Consider the following 27,269-nt stretch of genomic DNA (forward strand, 5'->3'; position numbering starts at 1 on the left):
TTTTCCTTCCACCTTCCACAATTATACGCCACTTTGTGTTGGTCTATCACATAAAATCCCAATGAAATACAATTACGTTTGTGGTTGTAACATGACAAAATGTGAAAAAGTTCAAGGGGTATGAATACTTTTGCAAGCCTCTATATATATATCACATCAACACGTTCTCACACCCACGCCTTTGTTGTTCTTATTGACGCTAAAAGTCTCCTTTAGCGCTTTAAGTAAACACGCTTGGTCGGGACTATTTCCGTCCCTTTAGCGCCGTCCCTTTAGCGCCGTCCCTTTAGCGCCGTCCCTTTAGCGCCGTCCCTTTAGCGCCGTCCCTTTAACGCGCTTGGTCAGGACTATTGCCATTCCTTTAGCGCTATAAGTAAAAGCGCTTGGTCGGGACTATTGCCGTCCCTTTAGCGCTATAAGTAAACGCGCTTGGTCGGATTTCCGTCCCTTTAGCACTATAAGTAAACGCGCTTGGTCGGATTGCCGTCCCTTTGGCGCTATAAGTAAACACGCTTGGTCGGGACTACAGTTATGTTAAGGAAAAGGTTGTGGGTGGGCTTACGGTTCCGTGATACGCGGGAACTACGAGACGGTTGGGTTTAGGAAAGGGTCGTGAGTGGGCGTACGGTTCCGTTACACGCGGGAAGAATGGGACGGTTGGGTTTAGGAAAGGGTCATGGGTGGGCGTACGGTTCTGTGACACACGGATGGAAAGAAAAAAATGACTATAGCAAGCGTGACAAGCGGGATGTGAAACCCGCTCTCCTGGGTGAAAGCCCTGTGTTTGACCCATCCACCACCCCAACCAACCTCCTTACACGGAAATTCGCCCTTACATACTACTCGCTAAATCCTATCTAACTGCTGCTCTCCCCGGTGCGTTACACAAACATGCTGAAAGATGCCTTTTTCGTCGCATCAGACACTGACAGCCACTGTCCAAACTTCCTTACTTTACGAGTTCGGAATGAGAACGGGTTGATCACATGGAGCGTAGGGCAGTTTGTGTGCGCGTAAAGCAACAAGTCCTCCGAACCATACGACAATATAGGTCGTATATTGCTACCCTCTAAATACGACCCACAGACGTGTTTTCTGTCCTCATATCTAAACCAGAAAACGTAGGGGTCGCGGTTTTAAACACGCCGTTAACGTTTTGAAATGGTCGCAGTTTGGTTAGGTTTAGTCACAAAACCTACTTGGTTCTGTTTAGGCGCCTAAACAACTTAGTTCAATCTAGAAAAACATTGTGGTTTGGTTGAAATCCGACATTGCTTCACTTCCGGTTACGCATGTGACGCTGTAACTCTGTTTGTTCCATTTATTTGAAAAAAACTTCCATTTTACTTTATTTTCAAACGGGACGGGAACCCCGGTCTCCTGGGTGAAAGTCCTGTGTTTGTTTGAACCATCCACCACCCTAACTCTACCTCCTCACGCGGAATGTGGGGATCTTATACTTGGTCACATTACTTTCTACTTTGCTGCCGTCATAACTAATACAGTGACGGCGCTCTCTAGGCCACTAGAGGGCGCCGTCATTCTTAATCCATTCTTCATCCTGCCTAGTAAACTGTGATTGGCTGGCTGTTTCCTTAACGTACAATGCTAAACCCATTTGAATTACTGAACAAATCAGAGATTTTAGCATTGAGGTCTGGAACAAAGCTAATACATAGCTATAAACGAAAAATCAAAAAAACAAGCTGTATACAGCCCCTACAATCTTACAATCTCCACCAATAATGCAGGGCAGAGTGAAGTTTACTTTATAGCGATTGAGCAGGTATTTAGCGGGAAGCAGGTGTTAATACGTCTTCTATGACTGTCAGTACTTCAAAAAGTATCAGAGTAATGTCTGTCCACCCCAATGTTTTCATTTTCTCCTCTTTCTTTTCATCCCTCGGTCCATTCATAATTTCTATCATATCAGTTCTTTCTTTAGCTGTCTCTTTTCATCACACTGCATATTGTTCTACGACTATTTGCATCAATACTGATCTCTCGCTTTGTCTCCCTCTCTCTCCTCTATCCTCTCGGTTTATCTGTCTCTCTCTCTCTGCCTGTCTTCCTTTCATCTCTCGCCATCTGCCTTCCTCCATTTCAATTTCCCCCCCTCTCACTCTCTCTCTCTCTCTCTCTCTCCCTAACTCTTCTTGTCTCTCTGTCTATGTCTCCCACCCCTCCCTCTCGTCTCCCTAAAAACTTGGCAGAGATCCCCGTCGTGTTTTTTTTTTTTTCCTTTACTCCTCGTTTAGGGGATTGCGAATGAATGCGATCCAATCTAGACCTCGGCTAAGAGACATGAATTTTCATTAATTACAACCTTGTCAGCAAAAGCATTATGGGAGCTGAATATGAAAATGCTAATGAGGGGAGCTCATTTGCATATTTGTCTTTGTTGGAATGTCATTAATTATTACGTTTTATGATGATGAATGCAGCTGTCGATGGCTGGCCCTCCATGCCTAATTAGCTATCAGAAAATCCTCCGATCAAAAAAATGGATATGGATCCCAAAACTTTACTTTTCATTTTACACCTCTTTCACTTGCTCTTTTTGTTGTCAATGACGTTTGTTTACTAACCTTTTTTCTTTTCTATCATTTCACAGCACTATAACTAGCACGCAACAAGCTTCTTTCCATCAATGCTCATTATACTCCTCCCTATTTCAATTTCTTGCATTGTCACACACATTGCAATCTAGGACCAATGTTTTGGATTGATGACCAAAGGTTTCACCAAGTTTATTTCGCCTTTGGCAACTTTTGACGCCAAAATCACAGTACAGTACAGTGATTTCAGACATAACTCTTGAGTCCTAGCCCTGTTAATCCCTGTCCCTTATCTGTTTACCCTCTGCAGTTTCACCCTTTCCCCATTAGGTATTTTCCTTTAGCTCTAGCCATTTCTAGAGCTACCTTTACTCCTTAATTTCTAGCTCATTCAGATCTACCCTTTTAGACCCAGTTTAGCCCTTTAGGTCTTTTAGCCCTATTAGCTCTATTGTTTCTATCATCTTTCATACTTAGAGCCATAGGCTCCATATCGGTTTAGTGCAAGTCGTTTAGTACTGGCTGTTTTTTAATTGACATTTAACCCTACCTCTTATCGTTAGGTTTGGTAGCTCTCGCCCTTTAAATGTACCTCCTTCAGCCAGGAAACCTAATCCATGGTCCTTCTAGGCCCTTTAGTTGTAGTTGTTTAGTCAAAGCTAGCTCATTTTGTGAAAGCTTCCTTAAATGTATTTCGTCATATGCTTTTTAGATCTAGTCCAGCTAATTTACTCCTCAAGATTTATTGTTACCGCTTTACTGTTATACCTTCTTTAGCACTAGTCTTTTAGTTTCAGTCCTAACTAATTGACTCTTGCTCCGGGCCGATTCCCTCTAGTCCCAATAACTTAGTCTCAGGTTCATCAGTCCTGTTTATTTAGCTAAAAATTATTTGGTCCTAGCTCCTTTGTCCTTCCATTTTTACTCTTATTACTTAGCACTGGGTAGTCTTCTGGCTCATTTAGCCTAGATGATTTGGTTGTAGCTCCATTTGTTGTAGTCTTTTAGTCCTTATTATGTAGTCTTTGATCTATTCGCTTAAACATTTGGTCTTTTAGTCATAGCTTGTTTTTCCCGTAGATTCATCACTCATTTCGTAGCTAGCCCTAGCTTGCTAGCTCTAACTTGCTAGCTTGCGGCCCTTTAGCTGCTTCAGAACAAATGTATGCTGTGAAACCTGTCCGTTTTAAGTGCTTACTGGCATCTACTCATAAGTCTGTGTTGGAACTAGAAAATCATCTCGACAAACACAAGCTCAACATGTACAAAGTATTTGCTAGCTTCTTGTTTAACAATTAGCAATGTAAAAATTGCAGTTAGCTTGTCAGAGATGTTTGTTATAACACTATTCTGTTTATATCTTGAGTACCTTGCTGAGAGAAAACCAATAAGACGGATCAATGAGTAATTGATCCGTTTCCAGTCAGAAATTAACTTCCTCTTTTAAGTTCTGTTGAGATGGAAAACTTTGAAACTTGGACAATCAGCTGATCACAGCTACTGTTGCACACCAGCGGAGGACATCCTATATGGCTGCCAGAAGCTGTGTTACATCACCTGCAAGTCCTGTATTACAGTCCATGTCTCTCCTCACCTCTCTCTTTGTGTTGTTCCATATCTTTCTGTATTGTGCAAGAAGAGTAACAATGAAGACTTAACAAATCTCCCGTACAAAAAAAGCCACTAACGAACACCCCCCTCACTTGGCTTAATGAATGCCAGGCTTAATTAGAGCACCATGATGTCAGAGGCATTAATTATCAGTTGGCTTTGTTTCAGAAAACACACACTGTCTCTCTTTCTGTCTCTCTTTCTCTCTCTTAGTATCCGTCTGCATCTGTTTTTTTTCTCCTTTTGTCTTTTAGTTTATTTTGATTTCTCTCTTTTCCATGTTCAAACTGAGATTTCTAGGTTCTATGTTTAACTCAGACCTTTTCCTTTAAAATGAGCAACCCAGTGTGAAATGATAACATATCTGATTTGAGGCAACAGTACATCTGACTTCATGTGACTTTTACGAAGCTAGCATTTGTGTTCTGGCATACATCATGCTGATGGTGGTGCTACTAGAGAAAGATGGAGGGCAGTTGCCAGAGATTGTCAGTGGAGGCGTCCAACACACAACAACATAATGTAATCAAGTGCATGTATAAAGCAGCAATACATACCACTTATAGGCAAGCTGAAAACACGAATGCTATATTATCATCAAAGCTGTTATGTTGAATCTGTTCTACTCGGCCTTCGTCAGTGTGACATACTAATGAAGACACATTGTAGAGTGCAACCAAGGTCCCATATTGTAAAAAGGGAGATTTCCATGTCTTTTTTTATCATAAAGCAGGTCAATGTGCTATATAAATAAATCCATTATAACAAAAAGAAATTACAACATTACGACACAAATCTTTTTTTTATTTTTAAGGTCCTCCTACGCGATCCCTGTCTCTGTGCGTAACAGACTTTATCTTGCCTGCCTCTGCGACATTGCGTTAAACAGCCAATCACCAGCATTATTAGATCTTGGTAGAAGCATACTGCATGCTTATTGGCTCACTGATGCTGGTGATATCTACTCCTTAGGTATTTAAATGAGTATTGAATAGTCTTGGATTGCCAGATTGCCAGACAGAATGCTGTGTGGACTCGCCAGACCCTGGCGAGTCCACACAGCATTCCGGGATGGGAGAAAAATGTGCTCTGGTCGATTGGCATTTCTTCTAAACCAATCACAATCATCTTGGACGAAGCAACGATGCCTCTCCTCGGGAAGAACGTTGTTTTGGTGGAACATGTGTACGTTCAAAGGTTGTTTTAGTCGTGCAACAGAAAACTCAGATTGGACAGATAGTGTAGCTAGCTGTCTGGATTTACCCTGCAGAGATCTGAGGAGCAGCTAACCAGTGCTCGAATTATCTTTTTGTCGTTAAGGGGGTCTCTCTATCTCATTAAAAAAAAAGTTGGCACACCCTGCACATAACCTAACAAGGCTATACAATTAAATAGCCTAGGCGCGAGTGGCGCTTTTGCGCAGTATATGCGTAAGGGTAGGCCTAGGTTATTATCTTGACACACGCACACAACAAAGATTTACAGAAATGGAGTCCTTTTAATTAATTTCAACATATTATTGATTGTAATAGTCCATATATCATTTCAATTTCGCAATACAAAGAAATAGACTAAACGATTTAGTCTGAGTGTCATTCTCAATTTCACAATGAAATAAAACGTAACTCATTTGAACCAGACCACCGTCTCAGATATCCTCAGTGTCAAACACAATAATGCATGTGGTCTTTAACTTATACACAGGGAAAATGCACTAAATGGGAGAAATTAATACAGCCATTGCACAGCCAAACTATGTTCTAGTCTTATAATGTACACGTAGTGATAACAACACCTGGGTGTTCAGTCGTCTCGTGTGTTGAACCGTGGAAATAAATAGACAAACAATTTTGAAATTTGCACTGAGATGTTGTTGGGAAGCCTGAATATTCCGCCATCAGAGATTGCATTGTATTGCTGACTGGTGTTTCAAATTATCTGGGGACTTTTCCGGAGCTCTGAATGGCAGAGGATAGCTACAGATTTATTTAAGATGTATTGGTGGTATTTACCTCAAAAGCACATTAAGCTAAAAGCAAGATGACTTCTTCGGACTTGCGAGTGCTGTCATATCGATCGTAGCCTATGTGGTTTGATCACATAGCCTAGTGGTGTGGTGGTGAAGTGCAGTCATGCTGCGTTCATGAGCGTAGGGTAGGCTCAGGTCTACGTCCCGTAGAAGCCTATATTTTATATTTTAATTTAACGTCTTTAATGGTAAGAGACCGCACAGGGATGGATAATGAGCGTTGTTTAAGATAAAATTACATTGCCACGTATGGCAGACACCTTCAGATATGAGAGACCCCAGATTTTTGACTTTGTTGCTTTCATGGGGTGCTTTTCTCTATGGGAGCTCGGCTCCCTCTGGCTCCCACGTAATTCGAGCACTGCAGTTAACCATAATCCTCATAAATCAACCGGAGTTTAAAATGCCAACACAAAGAAAGCGGAAGGTGACGGAAATCCGGCCTTAAAGCGTAACTCTCGCCAAAATGCAACCTAGGGTCTTTTTGTGAATGTACCCAAGTCAAACTTTCTTTTAAAAGCATATTTAGGACAGAATCGCCACTTTTAAGATTTACCGTATTTTCGTTTCTCAGTCAAATGGCCTTTTGAATGGGAGTGCTAGGGGCACTTTTATGCTAGCCTCAAAATAGCTATTTTTAAAACACTAAGAAGGCTAGACACAACATGAAACTTTGCTCGAAGTGTCACCAGGGGCTCTACACCTTAACGAAAGCACTGACAACATTGTTTGTGTACACAGAGTTTACTAAAAAGAAAGGTTTTGAGCAACTCATTGTAGCTGTTGCTCTTCTGGTCGCCGTCTATCGAGCCAGTCAAAAATAGTCGAGGGAGGAGAGTAAAGATGGAAAGCTCCAAAAGCTTAGTTCCATATAAATGCACGGATAATTTGTTGTTTTATCGTTAGTGAAACACAATATTGACCTTGTAGTTGAAAAAGGAGCCTCATATAAGAATGACATTTCCTTCTATGGAGTCCATTCATTCGCATTCGGATATTGCCTATTTTTGACTGGGAAAATGGCGGCTAGCGTAAACAACAACTGATAACATGAGGTGCTCAAAACCTTTCTTTTTAGTAAACTCTGGGATGCCCCTAGCACTCCCATTCAAAAGCCATTTGACCGAAAATACGGTAAATCTTAAAAGTGGTGATTCCGTCCTAAATATGCTTTTAAATGAAAGTTTGACACGAGTACATTCACAAAAAGACCGTAGGTTGCATTTTGGCGAGAGTTACGCTTTAAATAAGGGACATTCGGCAAAATAATTTGGGGGCACCGGAACAATCCCAGAAGTGGAACGTCGTTGATTTAGACTAGGTATTGAATGACGAGGCATTTTTATATACTCGATACTATACAGGTAATTTGGGCGGTGCCTAAAAATTATTGATATTGGTACCCAGCCCTAACTATATATAGGTAATAAGTGCGGCTACAGTGCCGCTTCAGTCATTCCCTGGCTGCAATGACGGTGCAGAGACTCCAAGAGCGCATGTGCGGAAGACCCTGAAACGCTGACCAGATGGAGGGAGAGAGGCGCTAAAATGGAGCGTTTCCGACACAGGGTGAATACAGGTATATTCAGACAGACAGTATGAGTGTGATTGTGTCCACACTGAAGGAAAAAGGAAAAAGAATGTCCCTCTATTATTATTATACTCTTTTATTTGCAAATGGATTTCCATTTTCTATTTCTTGATGGATTTCTTTTCCATCAAGCTTCATTTCATCCTCTATGCCACATTTGCCACTAAGCCAAAATAAAAATTAATAAGCTGTTTCCACTCATGCTCTTTTTTCATTGCAAAAGTAAAAAAAATACTATAAAAAGAGAAAAAAAAGAGATAAAAATGTGCAAACAGAAACTGGTGAGAGTAAACTGTTATTTCAACTTGATAGGCAGACCAACACTACAAGTTTGTGGACACCTGAACATCAGGCCTAAATGTGCAGCTATAAAAGGCCTCAGCTCTTCCGGGAATGCTGCCTACAAGATTTTGGAACCTGACTGGTCCATTCAGCCACAAGAGCATTAGTAAGGTCCAACACTGATGTTGGACCTGGCTTACAGTCAGTGTTTCAGTTCATCTCAAAAGATTGGATGGGGTTGAGGTCAGCGCTCTGTGCAGGTCAGTCAAGTTCACACTAAACTGGTAAAAAATGTTCTGTATGGACCTGGCTTTGGGGGCAGGGACACTCATGTCATGTTGAAACAGGAAAGGACCTTGCTTTAACTGTTGCCACACTTGAAAGCACGCTATTGTCAAAAATAACATTGCCGAAAATGATAAAAAACAGTCGACCATGCACACAATTTATGAAAACAAGGTTCTACGTTTTCCTTTAAAGCTTGCAATGTGAATGTAGCCCTTCTTTCTTTCTCCCGCTCTCTTTCTGTCTCTCTCTCTCTCTCTCTCTCTCTCTCTCTCTGTCAGAGGATAAAATACAGTTCATCTTCGGCCTCTGGGAGCCACAGTTCTAACTGAAGAGCTCTCTCCCTCCCTCTCTCACTCACTTTCACAATAAACATACTGTTTCATGCTGCACATCTCTATCTCTCTCACCTCTTACACACAAACAAGCACTCTCTCTCTGCCACACACACACACACACACACACACACACACACACACACACACACACACACACACACACACACACACACCGTAGCGTGGCTGGCCAGATGGGACTCTTCCACATGACCAAGCCGATCAATCAACACTGAAGGGCCCAGGTGCTACTACGCACCATTTCACAGTCTGTCACACACATACATACACACACACACACACACACACACACAGACACACAAGTTGTACACACACATAGCAGCAGAGACAAACAGAGATGGAAAGATAAACGACACACACACACACACACACACACACACACACACACACTGTGTAACATGAATGACCCGGGCTTGGTCTCCAGAGGCCTCATCTGGATGGATGACAGAAGATGGAGAAGACAGACAGACAGACAGACAGACAGACAGACAGACAGACAGACAGACAGATAGATAGATAGATAGATAGATAGATAGATAGATAGATAGATAGATAGATAGATAGATAGATAGATAGATAGATAGATAGATAGGCGTGGTTCTATACAACTACAGTATATGATAGAAACGCTAGAGAAATGCCCAGATGTATAGATTAGCAAACTTACTGGACATAATCAAATATTGGACGTCCCAAAATGTATTGCAGCTGTTCAGACTGTCCAGGAAAGGACTGAACTGCAAGGCAGAAGGTTTAAATAATTTACCGTTGGAAAAAATAATTACAAATGATGGCAAGTGACGTTAAGGTACAGTAAGAAGGAAAAAACGCAGAAGCTCACATATACATAATGTGCACCAACTGTAGAAAACATATTTCATCAATTTGAATTGGCCTTAAAACAATACTGGAAAATATTCGATGAGTGGAAGAGGTAATGTTGTTTTACATAAACAATTTTCATTCAACGGTATCGGACTGGTGGTTTTAGTCTGGATCAACCAAAGTATTTCCAGGATATTTGCCTGACATCCCGCACTTCCTCTCTCTGTGTGTTGCCGTTCTCAAGCTCTGTTCTCTTCAGGAAACAACAAAAAACTTTGAGCTAGCAAGCTACATGCTAAAAATTGCGAGTTTTGATGAAAATTTGGAGCGTGTAACAAGGCACACCTGCTTGGTTCTTTCGGGGAATGATTGTAAAGATTTACAAATAATTTATTTATGACATTTACTTTCTAACTGGGACGTTTTGGGACCGATATGAGAGGATTTCTATGGATGAAGTACACACGGAGATACACTGGTAAGAGCAAATTATTAATTAATTAATTAATTAATTATTAATTATTTCTTGTGTCATAATTCTTGTGAACAGTTAACTTCCTTTAATATTGTGTGTCACGTTATATTTTTTGGGGGTGTAAATGTTCCAACAAAAGTTCCTTCCCGAGACTGTTTTGCAAAACCACTGTTGCTGCATCTGGAGCTTAGCAAGACGATTGTGATTGGTTTAAAGAAATGCAAACAACCCAGAGTTTTTTTCTCCTATCCCAGAATGTATGCGTGGTATAGCCAGACCTTACTCCACAGCACTGTGGAGACAAAGGTCTAGCAATGCGAGACTAGGGTTGGTTTATGTACAGGAGCTTACACACTACAGTATAACACTGGGGCACTTCTGAATTAGATGCAAAGATGTGAAGGACCCCCTGATTTTAGAGATTGACGCATGCAAACCTGATAAAGCTACTTGTTGAACAACCTGCACAGTATTTTAACTTTTCGAGTATAGATTTTCACCTTTCAGTATTTATCATTCAGTACTGATGTTCGTTAGTGTATGAGAACATCGTCTATAAACAATTTCTTGATGGAAGGAGTGGAAATACCCGCATCTTAGTTTATATCGATGACGTTTCATTTCTGGGATTGTTCATGTGCCGCTGGAGGTCCCTCATTTCGGCCGGATGTCCCTCACCTTCCGCTTTGTTTGTGTTGTCATTCTAAACTCCGGTGGATTTATGAGGACTACGGTTAACTGCTCCTCAGATCTCTGCAGGGTAAATCCAGACAGCTAGCTAGACTATCTGTCCAATCTGAGTGTACAACTAAAACAACCTTTGAACGAGCACACGTTCCACCAAAACAACTTCCTTCCCAAGGCTATTTTGCAGAGGCATCGTAGCCAGACCCTCCTCCGCAGCGCTGTGGAGGAAGGTCTGGCAATGCGAGACTACCCACATCTCCATATGTAGGCTTAAATCCTACAAAACCACCCACCTCAAGAATCAAAGACCCAAAATAAAGTCATTCCTCAGCTTCACCATATCCTTTATTGGCCTTTTAAAAAAGTAATATATTTAACTCTGACAGATTTTCAAGGAACCTTAAAGGGCTCTTCAGAAAATACTTCATGACAATTCCCCCTCCCTGATCAGGAACCCGAAGTGCTCCCTGATGGACCGCTGCTTTCAGAGCGTATACGTGTTACATCTCCGCCCTCTCGCCTTGACGAGACCTATTATTACTATGTCAGATCTAATTACACAGACAATTTACGTGTGATACACAGCCCCTTCAAAACAATAATATAGGCTACTAAATACTCTGCAGTGGCTTACATTGTGCGTCCGTGTTAATGCACTGATGTCAACGCAGCACTAATCAATGCATGACATCCATTCCAAATACTCTGAGAACGAGACGGTGGGGGTTCAATCAGCAAGGACAATGGCAACAAAATCACTGAGGGCGGAGAAGATGATGAAGGATGTTATAAGAAAAAAACGTGTCTTTGTTTTGATGTATTTCCTTTTTTTTCATAATTACTCATTTCAGTTTATTGCACCTATTGACCTGGTTTTATGTATTGTTGTATTTTTGGCTTTTAATTGACCTTGTAATGAAATCTTTATTTTTTTAAATGGTATATTGGTTTAATATGTTTTAGATTTATGTATCAAAATGTATTTTGCTGATACATTTTTTTAAACTTGAACGATAATGGATAATTAACCCTCTGCACCCTCAGGTATTTTTGACAACTCATGGTCCGTCTGGTTTTATTTTCTAAAAAAGCTTGGAAAACATCAACCCTGTTGTGCACAGTCAATCAATAAACATCTTTTTTTTTCAGGACAAACTGGGCTATTAGAATATTTGTGCTGCAGTGAGGTCACTTGAATGTAAAAAAAAAAAAGGTTGTGGGACCATAAAGACAAATAAACAAATAAAATGGAAATTGAATCTCACAGATATGTATTTATATCACACACACAGCAATAAAAGCTATGCCAATCTCCTGTCTAAAACAGTTATCATATGTCTTGGGAGTCAGAACAGTGAAAATATAAACATTATAACTTATACAGTTGACAAATATATTTACATTTCTTTCAAAAAAAAGTCCAGACGCTTTTGCCCTCATGACATTTACTTATGCCAATACTCAAAATAATAATGTCATATTTATTGATATCACACACACACAGCAATGCTACACAAGCATTTGTGTTGTCTAAAACAGTTCTCCTATATATTTGGAGTCATCCAGTGCAAAAATAAACATAATGAACATTATAACTCATATAAAGGACAAACTATTTACATTTCTGAAAAAAATTCAAAACAGTAATGCCATTCTTCTAAAATGGTTTACAACGGTTATAGACGATCTTTGGTCACATTTTATTATTCTGACTTCGAGTGATCTCTTCTCACAGTAAACAATCTTTGTTGGCCCTCAGATGACATATTGCCGGTCTTATATGGGACTAATGTGTGACGGACCTGCCTTCCATTGGTTTACAAGACAAAAACAAGTGTCTCCCAAAGCATCATGGGAAAGCTTATAGCTGGAAAATATGGTAAGTCTCTAGCTCTTATGGCTGTAAAATGATTAAAGTATGAATCGGAGGGTTTTTCAGCGTATAAGTCAAGCTCAGAGGATAGGGTTAATTAGTTGATTCTCACAGCATTTTCAACTAGGGCTAAACAATTAATCCAAGTCAAAACGGTATCGCAATGTAATTGAACGCAATTTTTAAATCGCTAATGCAACAATTCTTTTAAATTGTACACAATCTACAGTAACCAAGCAGAGGGTTGGAAACCCCTAGCCCTGTGGGCTTCGGCACTGGCTTCCCCCGCCGAAAAACGCTTCCATAGGTTGTTTGTTCAAGCAGCAATTACGTCTCATCTTTACGTTTCTAGTGGCAGCGCCCTCTAGTGGCCATAGTAGTTACAACGGGAGCAAATCAGAAAGTGATGTAACAAAGTATTAAGAGCGATACGAAAAGGCAGGTTGGGGTTAGTGGATGATTCCAACAAACACAAGACTTTCACCCAGGAGACCGGGGTTTATGAAGTTTAAAAATAAAAGTAAACAGCAAGTTTTTTTTGTGTGTACTTTACAGAACAAACGGCGTCACGTCACATTCATTCTGGGTCATGTGCGTAATCCGAAGTGAAGTAACGTGTGATTTTAACCCAAACCATGATCTTTTTCTAAACATAACCAAGTAGTTTTTGTGGCTAAACAAAACCATGTTTTACAACTTTAAACAATTGATTAATTGTATACAGATTTGTTGGTAATGAAAACAAGTTGCTAGTGCGTACAACCCTAAAACCTTGAGTTTTATTTTTTATTTTTAGAAGATCATGTGTCACCACGTTTCCTCTCCTCTTTCCTTTCCTCTCCTCTCCTCATCTCATCTCATCTTCATGTTTAAACATTCGGAGCACAGACCCCGAGCCAGCGGGGAGAGACAGGGGGTCGACCTCTGCGCCACACCCAGCTGAGGCGAGGGGCGGCTGGGGGAAGAGAGCGAGACAGGAGGGCCTGGTCTCCACGGAGGAGAGATGGGCGGAGAGGAGGAGAGGGTGATAAAGAGACGGAGGGATGGAAACAAAACAAAAAGAGATGGAGGACAGGAAAAGGAGAAAAGGACATGAGGGGAGGGGAAGACATGTTGAAGGAGAGTAACAACAGAAGGAGGAAGAGTGAGGAGGGGGAAAAGATATATGTCGAGTTAAGGGCTGCACGGTATGATGCGATAACGTGGTTGAATATCACGATAACGATATTACTTGCGATGAATAAACATATATTAATGTGTACTCAGTTCTGCATTTCTGCTGCTTTCAGTATTGTGGTAAAATACAACAAATTGCTTGTTGAATTGAAAACAAATGAAAGGAATTAGAATATCAAAATTGAATATGAAAGGCACCACTGAAAAAAGAATGACAGTTACATTAGTAAGTGAAGTTTCCTACTGATATTTTCTTTCAACTACCGCTGAACGTCTCTGAGTGTCTTTGCCGATATGTCGCAGCCTTTCGAGATGTGTATTTTGCACCAGTTGATATCTCGATGGCGATAAAAAAAACGATTTATTGTGCAGCTGTAGTTAATTGCATTCCAGGGGAGAAAATGTAATGAAAAAAGATGGGCAAGAAAAGAGAGAATCAGATTCTAAGAAAGAAACAACAAACTAAACAAAGACTGTGGATAGGGGAAATGTGGAGAGACAGACGGAGGATGAGACAGAAAGAGAGAGAGACAGATATGTATTTCTATATAAAGTGTCCAGATGTGACCTCCTCAGAGGGGGTCCAGCCTCGTGGCTCAACACTCATTAATAAGGTCACACGGAGGGGAGACAGACGGCTGACTCACTACATTTCCACAAAAACAACGAGAGCAGGAGGAGGAGGAGGAGGAGGAGGAGGAGGAGGGAGCCAAGATCATCAGCAGTGTACCAGTTCTTGATATACTGTAGGATTCAGTGATGGAAGAAGTATTCAGATCCTTTACCAAGTGAAAGTACTAAAACCACACTGTAAAAAATACTCTGTTACAAGTAAAAGTCCTGCATTGAAAATGTTACTCAAGTAAAAGTATGTAAGTAGCCTAGCATTAAGGAAATGTACTTAAAGTTTTAAAAGTAAAAGTACTCAATGCAGAAAAACCCTCACATTTTAGAAACTGGAAACGATCCAAACAGTTGTGTGTTTAATGGTCTAATCATTTCAGCTGGACTTGTAGGCCGTTATATATGTTGGGTAGTTTTAGTTATAATAAAACATCTTTTATTATAAGCTGCATGTGTTTGCATTTGTGCGCAAAAAACTTAATTTGTAAAGTAACTAGTAACTAAAGCTGTCAGATTAATGTAGTGGAGTAAAAAGTACAATATTTCTCTCTGAAATGTAGCGGACTAGAAGTAGAAAGTGGCATGAAAAGAAAAGACTTAAGTACCTCAAATTTGTACTTAAGTACAGTACTTAGTAACATTCCACTACTGAGTATGGCTGTGGTTTCACATTTGATAGAGCTACGCTATACGTTCCCCCCCTGCTTCCAGTCTTTGTGCTAGGCAAGGCTAAGTGATCATGGCGTTATGACGAATATTACAAACTACTTGTTGACGATCGTTTGGCTATAATGCCAAAACTGCGACAAGTGTGCAGCACAGCAACTTTTCCTTTAGCATCCTCTGTATTCTTTCACCTTTTTTTTGGGACAAATCAAGTTTTTAAATAACAGGATGAAAGCAGTAGAAGCTGGTAGAATGACGCTGCTGTGCATCAGAATCAGACTGAAGCCACATCAGATCGTTTATTTATAACAGAACAGAATGTGCTTACAAGCTGAAACCACTGAGCCTCTCATTTACTATGTAGGTGACAGTTACAGGGGTGTGGGGTGCAGGGGGTTTAGGGTGGTGCACCTGCTCTGCAAAGCAACTACACACAGGTAGATACACACACACACACACACACACACTTATGCTGTATAACCACATAAGCTAGAATCATGTAATACCTCAACATTTACACACAAACTGTAACACACAAGAACACACAAGTCAAAGAGCACACGTGCACTCCTTCACATTCACACAAACAAAACACATAAGCACACACACACACCCAGATATACATGTATCCTCATAGATATTCACATATAAGCATGAAAGCCAGCAACACACACAAACACACACAGATACAAAGACGGACAAATTCAATACAAACGCACACACGTTCACACGGGAACAAGTAAGCACACATAGACAAAACTATGCACAAGCACACACACACACACACACACACACACACACACACACACACACACACACACACACACACACACACACACACACACTGAATGCACAAACAAGTAGAGCTGCACAGATGAATCATTTAATCAATTATTTGCCAACTATTAAATTAAAAACCACAACTATTTTACTAATTAATTCATTGGTTTAAGTATTTTTTTATGGAAAAAAGCAAAACATATTTTATTCCAGCTTCTTAAATGGGAACATATTCTAGTTTCTTCACTCCTCTGTGATTTTAAACTCTGAGACTCTTTGAGTTGTCGACAAAACAAGACACGACTATGAAAATGATCATTAGTTGAAGTCCTACAAACAACAAAAATAACACACTCTCACACACATACACACACACAACCACACACACACACACACACACAGACAGACACACACACAAACACACACACTCAACTACATACATATGAACATTAAAGCAAGCGTCACACACTCAGGTACAGACACAACAAATTACAAACACACATGTAGAAACGCATACAAGTAAAAGGGTAAATCCACTCATTAACACAAAGACAAACACACACACACATGCCCCTACATTTAACCACATAAAACCGCATTCATAAAGAAGCTTACATCACACACTCAGATACTGACACAGTAACCTGCCAACTTGCACAACACACACACACACACACACACACACACACACACACACACACACACACACACACACACACACACACACACAACCGCAAACCCAGAAAAACCCACACACAGAAGCTGTCTTCACAAATTCCCTCACAGACCCAATAATCATTAAAATGCAAACGCACACATGAAGATGCACACAAAATCACATATTCAAGAATAAAACGCGAGCATCCACACAACACACATGCAATTGTAGAAACATATGTATGTAAGTGCAAGTCCACATTTACAAACATTTGCGCATAAAACACACACACACACACACACACACACACACACATTTTCTGATTACTTTGTGTGTGTGTGTGTGTGTGTGTGTGTGTGTGTGTGAGTGACGGTAGATTAATCTAGCGAGGTCGCTGAGATGACACTAATCCCTTCGCTGATTATCTAGAGCATAACATCACTCTAATCTGATGGTGGTGGGGGGGGGGGTTAAGAAAGACAGACAAGGTTAGAGAGGGGGAGAGCGGGAAAGAGAGAGAGAGGCTGCGTTCACACTCTACATGTTCAGGTTGGGTTCATTTAACTCTGCAGTGTTTCTTTCTTCTTTTACTTTGAGTTCATCTAAGGGGAGAAATATGATGAACACCAAGTCTCAAAGCTGGGACTAACCTGAACTAACTGCTCCCCCTCAGATGTTATGTCAGCTCACATTGTCTGGGCCAGCTTTGATTTTGATGAACCATTACCAGAACTTTGCAATACACACTTTGAGAGACTTGTGAGTCACTTTCTTCCTGGTAACTACTTAATCAAATACACTCATGACGCACCAACTCTGGGACTATTGCATTATGATGCTGATCGAAGCTTCTCATTCTGAGACGTGTGCGCTGTTGTGATGCTAACATCCTCGGGCTTAAATGTAAAAGAGGACAAAGAAGAAGATGATTTAAGGACTTGGAATTATGGGATAAATGACTTACAAATGTTTCTAACCCCATAGCCCTTAACCATATTATTAATCACTACGGCTGGGTTGAAATAATCAACTCTCCAATGAACTTGTTTGAGTGATAATAGTCATAATAAAGATAGTGAAACAGTGACCACAATGGTAGTCGTAGTAGTTCATGTTATAGTAGGGCACAGCAGGGCGGGTTAGGGTTGTCAAGTCTGTGCATCAAGTCAAGACTTGATGAATATTATCTCCTCACCCATTTGTCTGGTCAACATTTGTGGTAAGAAGTAAGGCAGGTGTCGCTCTCTGCCACTTAAAAACACACCATCAATGATAGCAATGAAAGCTCTGTGGTTTCAGTATTGATGCTAAAATGCTACATTTTCCATCGGGCCATGCAAAAAAGAGAGAAAAAGCCAACAGCAATAAAAGACAATCTGATTTATAAAAAGTCGGAACAGTCACAGGTAGAAAGTGAAGAGGGTGTGTGTGTGTGTGTGTGTGTGTGTGTGTGTGTGTGTGAGTGTGAGAGTGTGGAAGGGGGGGTTCCATATCCCTGGCTGTCTCTGTCTCTTAGTGTTATCATTATCAAAGTAAATTGCGGCTCCCTGTGTGCCGGATGAAGAATACAATATTTCCATTTCTGACTCTGCGACGCCTCTTCCCTCTCTGCCTCTGCAGCTACATACCATGATCACAACACTGTCACAACACATCACACACACACAATGGATCGTTCTAGCAAAGGCCCATAATTCGTAAGTTTTGCAGTTATTTTGTTTTGTTTTATTTTATATGTATATATACAATATATTCTTATTATTCACATTAACAACTAACTGGTGAATCAAACAATTAGCTCAATTTATATGATAGTAAAAAGAATTTATATATTTTTGTTTCATTTTGGTTTGCTTTTTTTCATCTTATTTAAGTAACTTTAAGATACTTTCAGAATCTCAATTGCACAGATTAAAACGTTTTCCTCTAAAACTTTGCTTTGGCGGTACAACCAAATATTTTTGGACTGGGGCTGTTTTTGTAGTTCAGTCTAGAACCCTTAGTTCCAATAAAGGGAAACGTGATACAGCATGACATGATATTTAAAAAAAACAGTGTGCTTCCAACTTTGCGGCGACAGTTTAGGAAAAACAAAAGCCAGAGGTTGCTTTACCATTTCAATCGGAGTCCTGACCTCAAAGCCCATCCAACACCTTTCGGGATGAACTGGCACGCTGACTGTGAGCCAGACGTCATCGCCCAACATCAGTGGGCCACCTCACTAATGAAGCGCAGCGTAAGTTCATTCAGGAAGACTACTATGCGTCACATTCCTCTCTCTCCCTACCTAATCAGCTGCATTGTCATCAGCTGAATGTGGGCGTGTTACTCTTTCAGGTAAACCAACCAGATTTGGCCACAATCTCTGTGAGCTATCGCGTCGTTGCATTCAAACTTTAAATCCTTCTACTCTTTGCTGCTGTCAGTTGTCATTTCCGGCAAAAATCGATGGGACCCTCCTCCACCCCGTTCACCTCCGGTTCTCATCATTTCCAGCACCCAGGGTTGTTCCATCAGAAGCCCCGCTTCACATCACATCCATTCAGATGTACAGGCTTCCTTTATCCCTTTATCACCTTAGTCTATATCCACGACATTCCACTTCTGGGATTGCGCTCGTTCTGACGAAAATTCCACCGGATGTCAGTCTTTTCATTGTTTGATGATGATTTTTGAGGACTATGGTTAACTGCTCCTCAGATCTCTGCAGGGTAAATCCAGACAGCTAGCTAGACTATCTGTCCAATCTGAGTATTTTTTTTTGCACGACTAAAACAACCTTTGAACATACCAATCTTTCACCAACACAAGTTCCTCCCTGAGGCTATTTTGCAGCGGCACCGTGGCTCCGCTCGGCACTTAGCACCGCCCATGACGATTATGATTGGTTTAAAGGAATGCCAGTAAACCAGAGCACGTTTTTCTCCCATCCCAGAATGCTGTGTGGACTAGCAAAACCCTCATTCGCGGTGCTGTGGAGGAAGATCTGGCAAAGCGAGATTATATCACCTCCACCAGTGTCCAGACCATCAGGTGGATATTCCTATATATCCATAGCCTCTATACCCTTTCATAATTTACCATTGCGATGGAGTCTAATTGCTATGGACTCTAACATATCAACCCATTATGCACCATGTTCATTAAATTTATTTTCACTCTGATATGAAGTCTCTCCTGATTGAAATGATGACAACTCCTTGTAGCCAGATTCTTAAATCTGTGCCCATGGTTATGAAACGACATGTTCAACAATCACATATAGCTGTTAAGGTGTCCCACAAATCTTTCTTTAGGTGTCCATACTTTTGGTAATTACACTTTATAAGTATAGTCCCATTGCTAGGATGTTTTTTCTTCATAAACACACATCTGAAATACCACACAACCCCAAAACATGTGTAAACACTCTTGTGTTAACTCTTTGTGGCTTTCGCATTAAAGTCTTAACATCTAATGTTTTACAAGACAAAGAGTGATTAAAAACCAATAAATGAGAGAAAGAGCGGGAGACAGAAAGAGGGCAGGTAGAGTCACATCGCTGAGAGCTGACATCTTCCATATTTGATGCATCCAGTCAAAGGTAATTAAGCTGTGTGTGTGTGTGTGTGTGTGTGTGTGTGTGTGTGTGTGAGGGAGAGAAAGAGAGGCAGATTATCTGTGTCAGTGGCCATTTGCTCACAACTGGCGCCACATCGGAGAGAGCCAGAGGCAGAGAGCATCATGGGTAAATGAGCACACACTGCCTCGAGTTTTTTTCAAACAGCGGGCTGAGGGAAAGAGAGAAATTGCATGCCAGATGACCTGTCTTCTCCTGTGTACGATAGTGTTTCACTAATTCTGTGCGTATGCGCGCACACACACACACACACACACACACACACACACACACACAACCGTCAGATCGAAACCCAACAAAGCAGCGAATGCAAAGTTGATGGAAAAAGAGCGTTGTAATATAATACAACACACACACACACACACACACTCAGTCTGTGGTGTACCTGTTAGCCTGCTGGAATTGGCGTACGAAGGTGAGAGGCTGTCGTGTGACGCCATGTACTGAGACCCATCTGCATAACTCTGGAAAGAGATAAACAACAATGAGGAATGTAACGATGCATCGTGAATTGGTTAAAAACCAATATAAATGTGGAAAGATTACAACCAGTTGAGATATATAAAAAAGGAATTGTGATGCAATTTTTAAACGGCCTAGGGCGTAATCTACTTTTAATTACACTTGTTTGACGTCAGACGTCCCTACGTATTCTTAGTTTATTAATTTGAAGAGATTTTTCTTTTGTATTTAGTTATTTTGATGTGATATTGGTTTTAATCTGATTCAATCTTATTATTAACTTTTTATTTAATTTTAGATTTTTGAGATAAAATACAATTTCAATTGCACTTTTGATAAGAGGACACATCTGTTGTTTTGTACAGTTTGTATAAAAAAATATGTGTCTGGTCATTTGTCTGCACCTGATTTTCTTAAACAACCGTGATAAAATCGTGAGAAAATCATATCGTGAACTTAAATCGTGAATTGTATTGAATTGTGAGTTGAGTGTGTCGTTACATCCCTCACAATTATTACATGTCTTTATTATATGTAGTTGTCATTGCTATTTGCAGCAAAAGCAGTTATGGTAGTAACCAATTCAACGGCAGACAGACGACAACAGTATATCACTAGTAGTACTATCTGTAGTCATAGTAGTACTAGCAGTAGTAGTCATAATACAGCTGCACAGATCACACACACAGTTTGACATTTTGGGAAATATCCTTATTTGCTTCGTTGCGAATAGACGAGAATATTGACACCACCCTCATTTCTGTATGCTACATTTAAAGCTACAGCCAGCAGGGAGTCAGCTTAGCTTAGGATATATACTGCAGGGGAGACAGCTAGCTTCCAATTAGAGATGGGTATTGTTGGGTTTGTTTCCGATACAAGTGCTAAAACGATACTTTTAAAACAGTGCCGGTGCCTAAACGGTGCCTGAACCGTGTGCAATTGAATGCACCATGAGTTTACAAGATGCAATTAAATGCCCCATTAGGTCCTGTCAGTGTTTATTCTGATCTCTGACAGTGGGAGTGGTCATGGTGTGTCGAAAAATGCAGCCAGTCAACTCTGTTGTATGTCCCGGTGTTGGAATTTTTTACAACCGCTTTAGGCATTTTAGCCGTGTATAAAGCCAGCTTCTAGCTAATGGTAGGCTAATGTTACCTGCTGCCAAGTGTAATGTTAACTAGCCTCACGTGCCCTTCTGTTGCCTGTGACATCCGTTGCGGATCACCAGAGAGCAGCGCAGGGATTTAAGTAGCACCAAAATAAGGCACCGATATCTGCGGTGCCATGCCGTGCAGTAGATATCGGTTGTATAGGAACAACCGGTTTTGGTAGTGATGGCCAAATGACGCTTCATGAAGCTTAATGATAAGCCCACTAGACGGCGCTCTTGGTTTAAAGATAAAGGCTCAAGGAATGGCAATTCAGTGTGCTTTCAACCCTTTGTTGAACAGAGAACGCCATCTAGTGTAAATGCATCCATCTCTGCAACATGCACACGTAGTCATAAGTCCTCATAAGTCTAAGTAACAGAACATTAATTATGGTAGTGATAGTCCCAGCAGGCAGTAGACGTTCTAATGGCTGGCAATAATAGTAATATTAAAAGGCCATAATCAATTTATATATTTGTATATATATGAGCATTTAAAAACGTATCAATAGTAGTATTGTTGTTGGTAGTTACCTTGGAAGAACGACTTCCACTTGCCCATGACCCTGCACTTGTTCTCTCCTCCATATCTGTAAGAAGAGAAAAACGGAGATTTAGATGACAGGAAACAAGACGCAACATTGCAGTAGAGTTTAGGAAACCATAGAGTTGATCATCTAGCATGATCTTTTCAAAATACATTTTGGGGAAAATAAGTGGCCCAGAAAATCCAATATTTCATTTAATTAGTACATACATAAGTATATACTTTATAAATGAATCAAATTGCAGACAACGAATCAGGATGGACAGAAAAATACTGTCAACACCAGGAAACAAGCAGGAAAAAAGTAAAGTAAGTAAAAAGAAAATTCAAATTTGTTTAACAGAATGAAAAAGCAGCTGGAGCTGCAGCATCTGAAGCCTGATCCCAGATAAGCGGATGAAGATGGATGAAAATAAGACAATACAAAAGTCAAAGTTGCATTGTTCTTGACGTTTCAAACCACAGTTGTGTTGTATTTATGACTTAAAATGTACACAGGGGCTGCTATCGTGAACATACTAGTCCTCAGATGCACATTCAAATCACTCAGATAATCATGTGAGTGATCACCACTTTTTTCACATCCCTTACATCACTTAATAATACATATAATATTACTGTAAGGTGTCTATATTCAACTACTGGAGCGTAAATCATTCTCTCTGTCCATGCTCCATGTCATTAAACATTATTGATTATGATTGCGGAGCCTTTAATGTGTCTTTGTGAAATGTAATGGTCCTTTAAGCCTCCAGCACACCAATAATCCCCTCTGTCATTCCATTGCATCCACGATGTTATATCTGTCAAAGGTCAGCCCGCTGACTGAGAGTCACAGCTGACCTGATAATGGTTTTAGATGGAAAGTAAGGGGATCACCAATGTTATTACAATACATCCTGAGGGAAACAATGTCTAGTTCTTGAGATAAGACAGCTCGATTATAGAAAAACAAATCATAATCACAATTATTTTGGTCAATATTGAAATCCTGATTATTTAACACAATTACTCATTGGTGCAGACACCACCGTGTAGCAACTATTGCAGATGATTTGTTTCTGTTCCCAGACAACGGATTTTGCTCACCAAACGCTGCTACTCTCCCACCGCCATTTTCACTCGCACTGATTTTATTAATGCCACCAGATACCACAAACACAACCTCGCTGACTATTGGCTGAATGAGTTTAGCCTTCGGGAGGGGCAAAAGTGCACATGTCATTCAAAACCTTCTCCATTACAGTGTTTTTGTGATTGTTATGAGCCAAAATCGCGATCAAATTTGGATTAATTGCACAGCCCTATCTTGATATATTTGACTAAAGACCATACATGTCAAGTCAGGGGATCACCAAAGCCAATATGGCTTCATCCCCTGGGGACCACGAATGTGTTTATACAATTGCACGGCAATCCATCCAGTAGTTGTTACGATATATCAGTCTGGACCAAAGTGGTGGATCGACTGACAAGATTGTTTGCATCATGCTATAGCTCTATAAACACAATAATCTAGTTTAGTGCTGTCTTATGAAGGATGTGGAAGTATAAAATAAAAAAAGTGTGACTTTGACCCAGGAGACAGCGATTCACATCCTCCTACATCTCCTACCAACAGCGACCACCAGATTTTTCTAACCAGAACCAAGTAGTTGCAGTTGTCTAAACTAAACCAAACCTTAACCATAGTGTTGGCCAATCCAACATGTCATATTAATCATTTTTCTAACAACCATATCACACTGACAAAAAACTAAATTTGTTGTTCAAATACGAGGACTTGTTGGACGTACAGAGGCACTGACAACTGACATCACCAGAGAGAGAGGGGAAGGGATGTTTTTGTACATAACAGGTACAGTAGATCAGTTCATCCAAGATACGTGCAAACGCTGCTCTCACTTACAGTTAACACACACACACACACACACACACACACACACACACACACACACACACACACACACACACACACACACGCGAGCGGTCACAGTCGTCTCATCCATTGTAGTGCACAAATCTCTCCTCAATAGGCTCTCCATTGTGTCAGTGTGTGTATAGTGAGCAGCTTACATTCATTGTCGAGTCATTTGGAATGTCAGCTTATCTGTGTGTTTGAGTGTGTGTCTCTCTGTGTGTGTGTGTGTGTGTGTGTGTGTGTGTGTGTGTGTGTGTGTGTGTGTGTGTGTGTGTAAACACAATAGAAATAAACAGGTTCAGTTACAAAAAGCCACCTGGAGTCAAACCAAAAGTCACTACCTCAACAAGAGTACCCTTTGGGCTACATATTTGTGGAATAGAATAGAATTTGTGCAGGTTTAGTGAAAATTACGCAAAAAAACACTTGATGGTAAATTGGATTTAGGGAACATACACTTGATCAGTAGTAACACATATGCCACAGTCATTTGGATTGAAGGAATGGGTATTCAATGACCGGGTGGATTTTTCAAAACAAACAACTGACAAACACCTGGGTTCAGGGAACACACACTTGTGCAACTCAATCGACAACTAATTCAAAATTAAGGAACACACATTAATTGGGAAAATGAATACAGGGATTAAACGCTTAATCAATTGGATTTAGACAACCAGATGAATTTAAGGTCGATGGAATTCATGTAATACACACTTGATCGGTTGGCTTTAGGGAACGTACACTTGGGAATTTGATTTAAGGAATAGTCAATCATTTAGATGTAAGAAAGAGACGTGATAGGCTGGATTTAGGAAACACACCCTTGAATAGTAAGATTTAGGAAACACACACTTGAATAGTAAGATTTAGGAAACACACACTTGATCAACTGAAGTTAGGGAACACGTTATGATCGGTTGAATTTATAGGGGAGACTTGGGAACTAGATGGATTCAGAGATGATATTAGGATCGTCACGGGTTTAAGGAACACAGACTTGTTCAACTTTAGGCAAGACACAGTTTGATTCAGAGAACACACACTGGATCAATTGGGTTTAGGGAACACACACCTGATGGATTTAGGGAACAAATATCATGATTGGCAGAATAACAATATCTAGGGTTTCTATAAGAAAAATGCAGATTGAAGTAAGCTTTGTTATTGCAAGAAGAAGGAAAAAGTTATAACCAGACATCAGTGTGCAACATGTCAAGCTGATCAATATTTTCAAAAAGTGGAATATTTAAATGGTAATTGTGACGGTTTTGTATTTTAAGATCCTCCACTGATTTTCAAACACGTTTTTGTCCAGCAAATATGGTCTGTTTGAAAATGGGTTTTGGAAAAGTGAAGCAGTTTGATGCTAGCTGGTCCAGATCCCAGAGAAGTGGAAGTGAGGTGGGGAGGAAGAGGATGAGGATGAAGAGGACAGCAATTAAAGAAAGCATCCTTCAGTATTGAAAAGTAAGAGGAGATGAGATTGGAAGAGAGGGAGGAGAGGAAGAGGAGGAGAGAGAAATACAACTTGGTGTGCAGGAGTTCAAAGACGTGGAGGAGGAGGAGAGAAGGAGGAGAGAAGGAGGCGTCCATATGTCCTGCACCTGATAAGGCCTCCGATTGAGGGCTATAAATTACAGAGAGAGAATTTACACACAAGTAGGAAAAGACACTCTTAGAAGCACACATACAGCCCTCGCTCTCTCTCTCTCTCTCTCTCTCTCTCTCTCTCTCTCTCTCTCACACACACACACACACACACACACACACACACACACACACAGTGCAGGTCATCTATCATCAGTTAATGAACTTAGACTGACAGACAGCTCCATGTCTCTCACACTGATCCTATTAAGACCTGCTTGACACAAAACAGACTCCTATTAATACAGTTACCCTCTGTGTGTGTGTGTGTGTGTGTGTGTGTGTGTGTGTGTGTGTGTGATCACTGAGGACAAAAACAGGGCTGTACCCGGGTATGACCATTGAGCCGCTCTTTGTATTATTTAAAATGATAACCCTAACCTTAACTAAGTAGTTTTGGTGCCTTAACCTAACCGAGTAGGTTTTGTGCCTAAACATAACCAAACTGCGGCTGTTTCACAATGTTAACGTGTTCAAAACCGTGACGTTACGTTTAGATATGAGGATGGAAAACTCTCCTGTGAGTTGTATTTCCTGCCACTGCTAGCAGCGCTAATTTATAAAACGCTCCTATGGGTCTTTAGCCTGGATCCGCCTTCCTACATACTTCCGCTCAATTTTCATTTTCCTTCAGTACTCCGTCTGGGTTTGCAGTATATTGCGGGTTTTCTCCGGCCAATTTTTTACCGGTCCAATCAGCGAACAGAGGGAGTGGCTGAAAATGATGATGTTGAGGTTGTGCGCTAGTTTGAGTTGTAGTTCCGTAATGACGGCGGAGAAAGATGCAAGCGAAGCCATTCGGTCCGTTGTGGCAACGCTGCCGAATATCCAGAAGTTAAAGCCCGAGCAAGAACAATCTTTGCTGAGTTTTGTTGGTGGCCATGATGTTGTGGCCCTCCTCCCCACGGGGTTTGGGAAAAGTTTGATTTTCCAGCTTGCCCCGTTAGTGGGTAAGGAATTGGCTAAGGCTAACGCTAGCGATGCTAAGACGACGTCACGACCAAACGTTAGCGATTGGTTATGGCAGATCCAGAGTGGCTCTGGGCAGATCCAATAGTTTTAAACTTCAACAGAGTACTCGCCTTCAAGGAAGTTAACACTTATCCATGGAGAGTGGCTAGACTCTCTGTACAAATGAAATGTACGAGAGGACCAGATTAATGGGTCTTGTTAGAGGGTAGGAATAAACAACCTATATTGCCGTATGGTTTGGAGGACTTGTTTAAATAGAAATAATTGATTATGAGTATTATTAGTCCAGACTACAACTGGCCATCATCTGTTAAAAAAATAACGACCAACAGGTAGAAACAGAATTACAATACAGGTGTCACTGCCAAAATAATGCCAACATTTTCCCTTTCTGATGTAGCAGGGACAATCCCCGCATTCACCAGCTGACACACATAGGTGTTACTGTGGTTACCACATGATATCGAAC

The 27,269-nt window shown here is 40.7% G+C and overlaps 1 protein-coding gene across 4 annotated transcripts in view; it reads right to left on the reverse strand.

Annotated features, from left to right (window-relative positions):
• Window positions 1–27,269, reverse strand: part of LOC116034850 (transcription factor 4) — a 321,332-nt gene that overhangs the window by 211,360 nt on the left and 82,703 nt on the right. For all 4 annotated transcript variants that reach the window (XM_035991804.1, XM_031277607.2, XM_035991805.1 and 1 more), the window contains 2 exons: window positions 22,245–22,300; window positions 20,481–20,559 (listed from right to left, as the gene is read on the reverse strand). In XM_035991804.1, the coding sequence (XP_035847697.1) occupies window positions 20,481–20,559; window positions 22,245–22,300 (135 nt within the window). The remainder of the gene's footprint in view (window positions 1–20,480; window positions 20,560–22,244; window positions 22,301–27,269) is intronic.

Source organism: Sander lucioperca, chromosome 14 (assembly GCF_008315115.2).
Source record: "Sander lucioperca isolate FBNREF2018 chromosome 14, SLUC_FBN_1.2, whole genome shotgun sequence".
In the NCBI taxonomy this organism is placed as follows: domain Eukaryota; kingdom Metazoa; phylum Chordata; class Actinopteri; order Perciformes; family Percidae; genus Sander; species Sander lucioperca.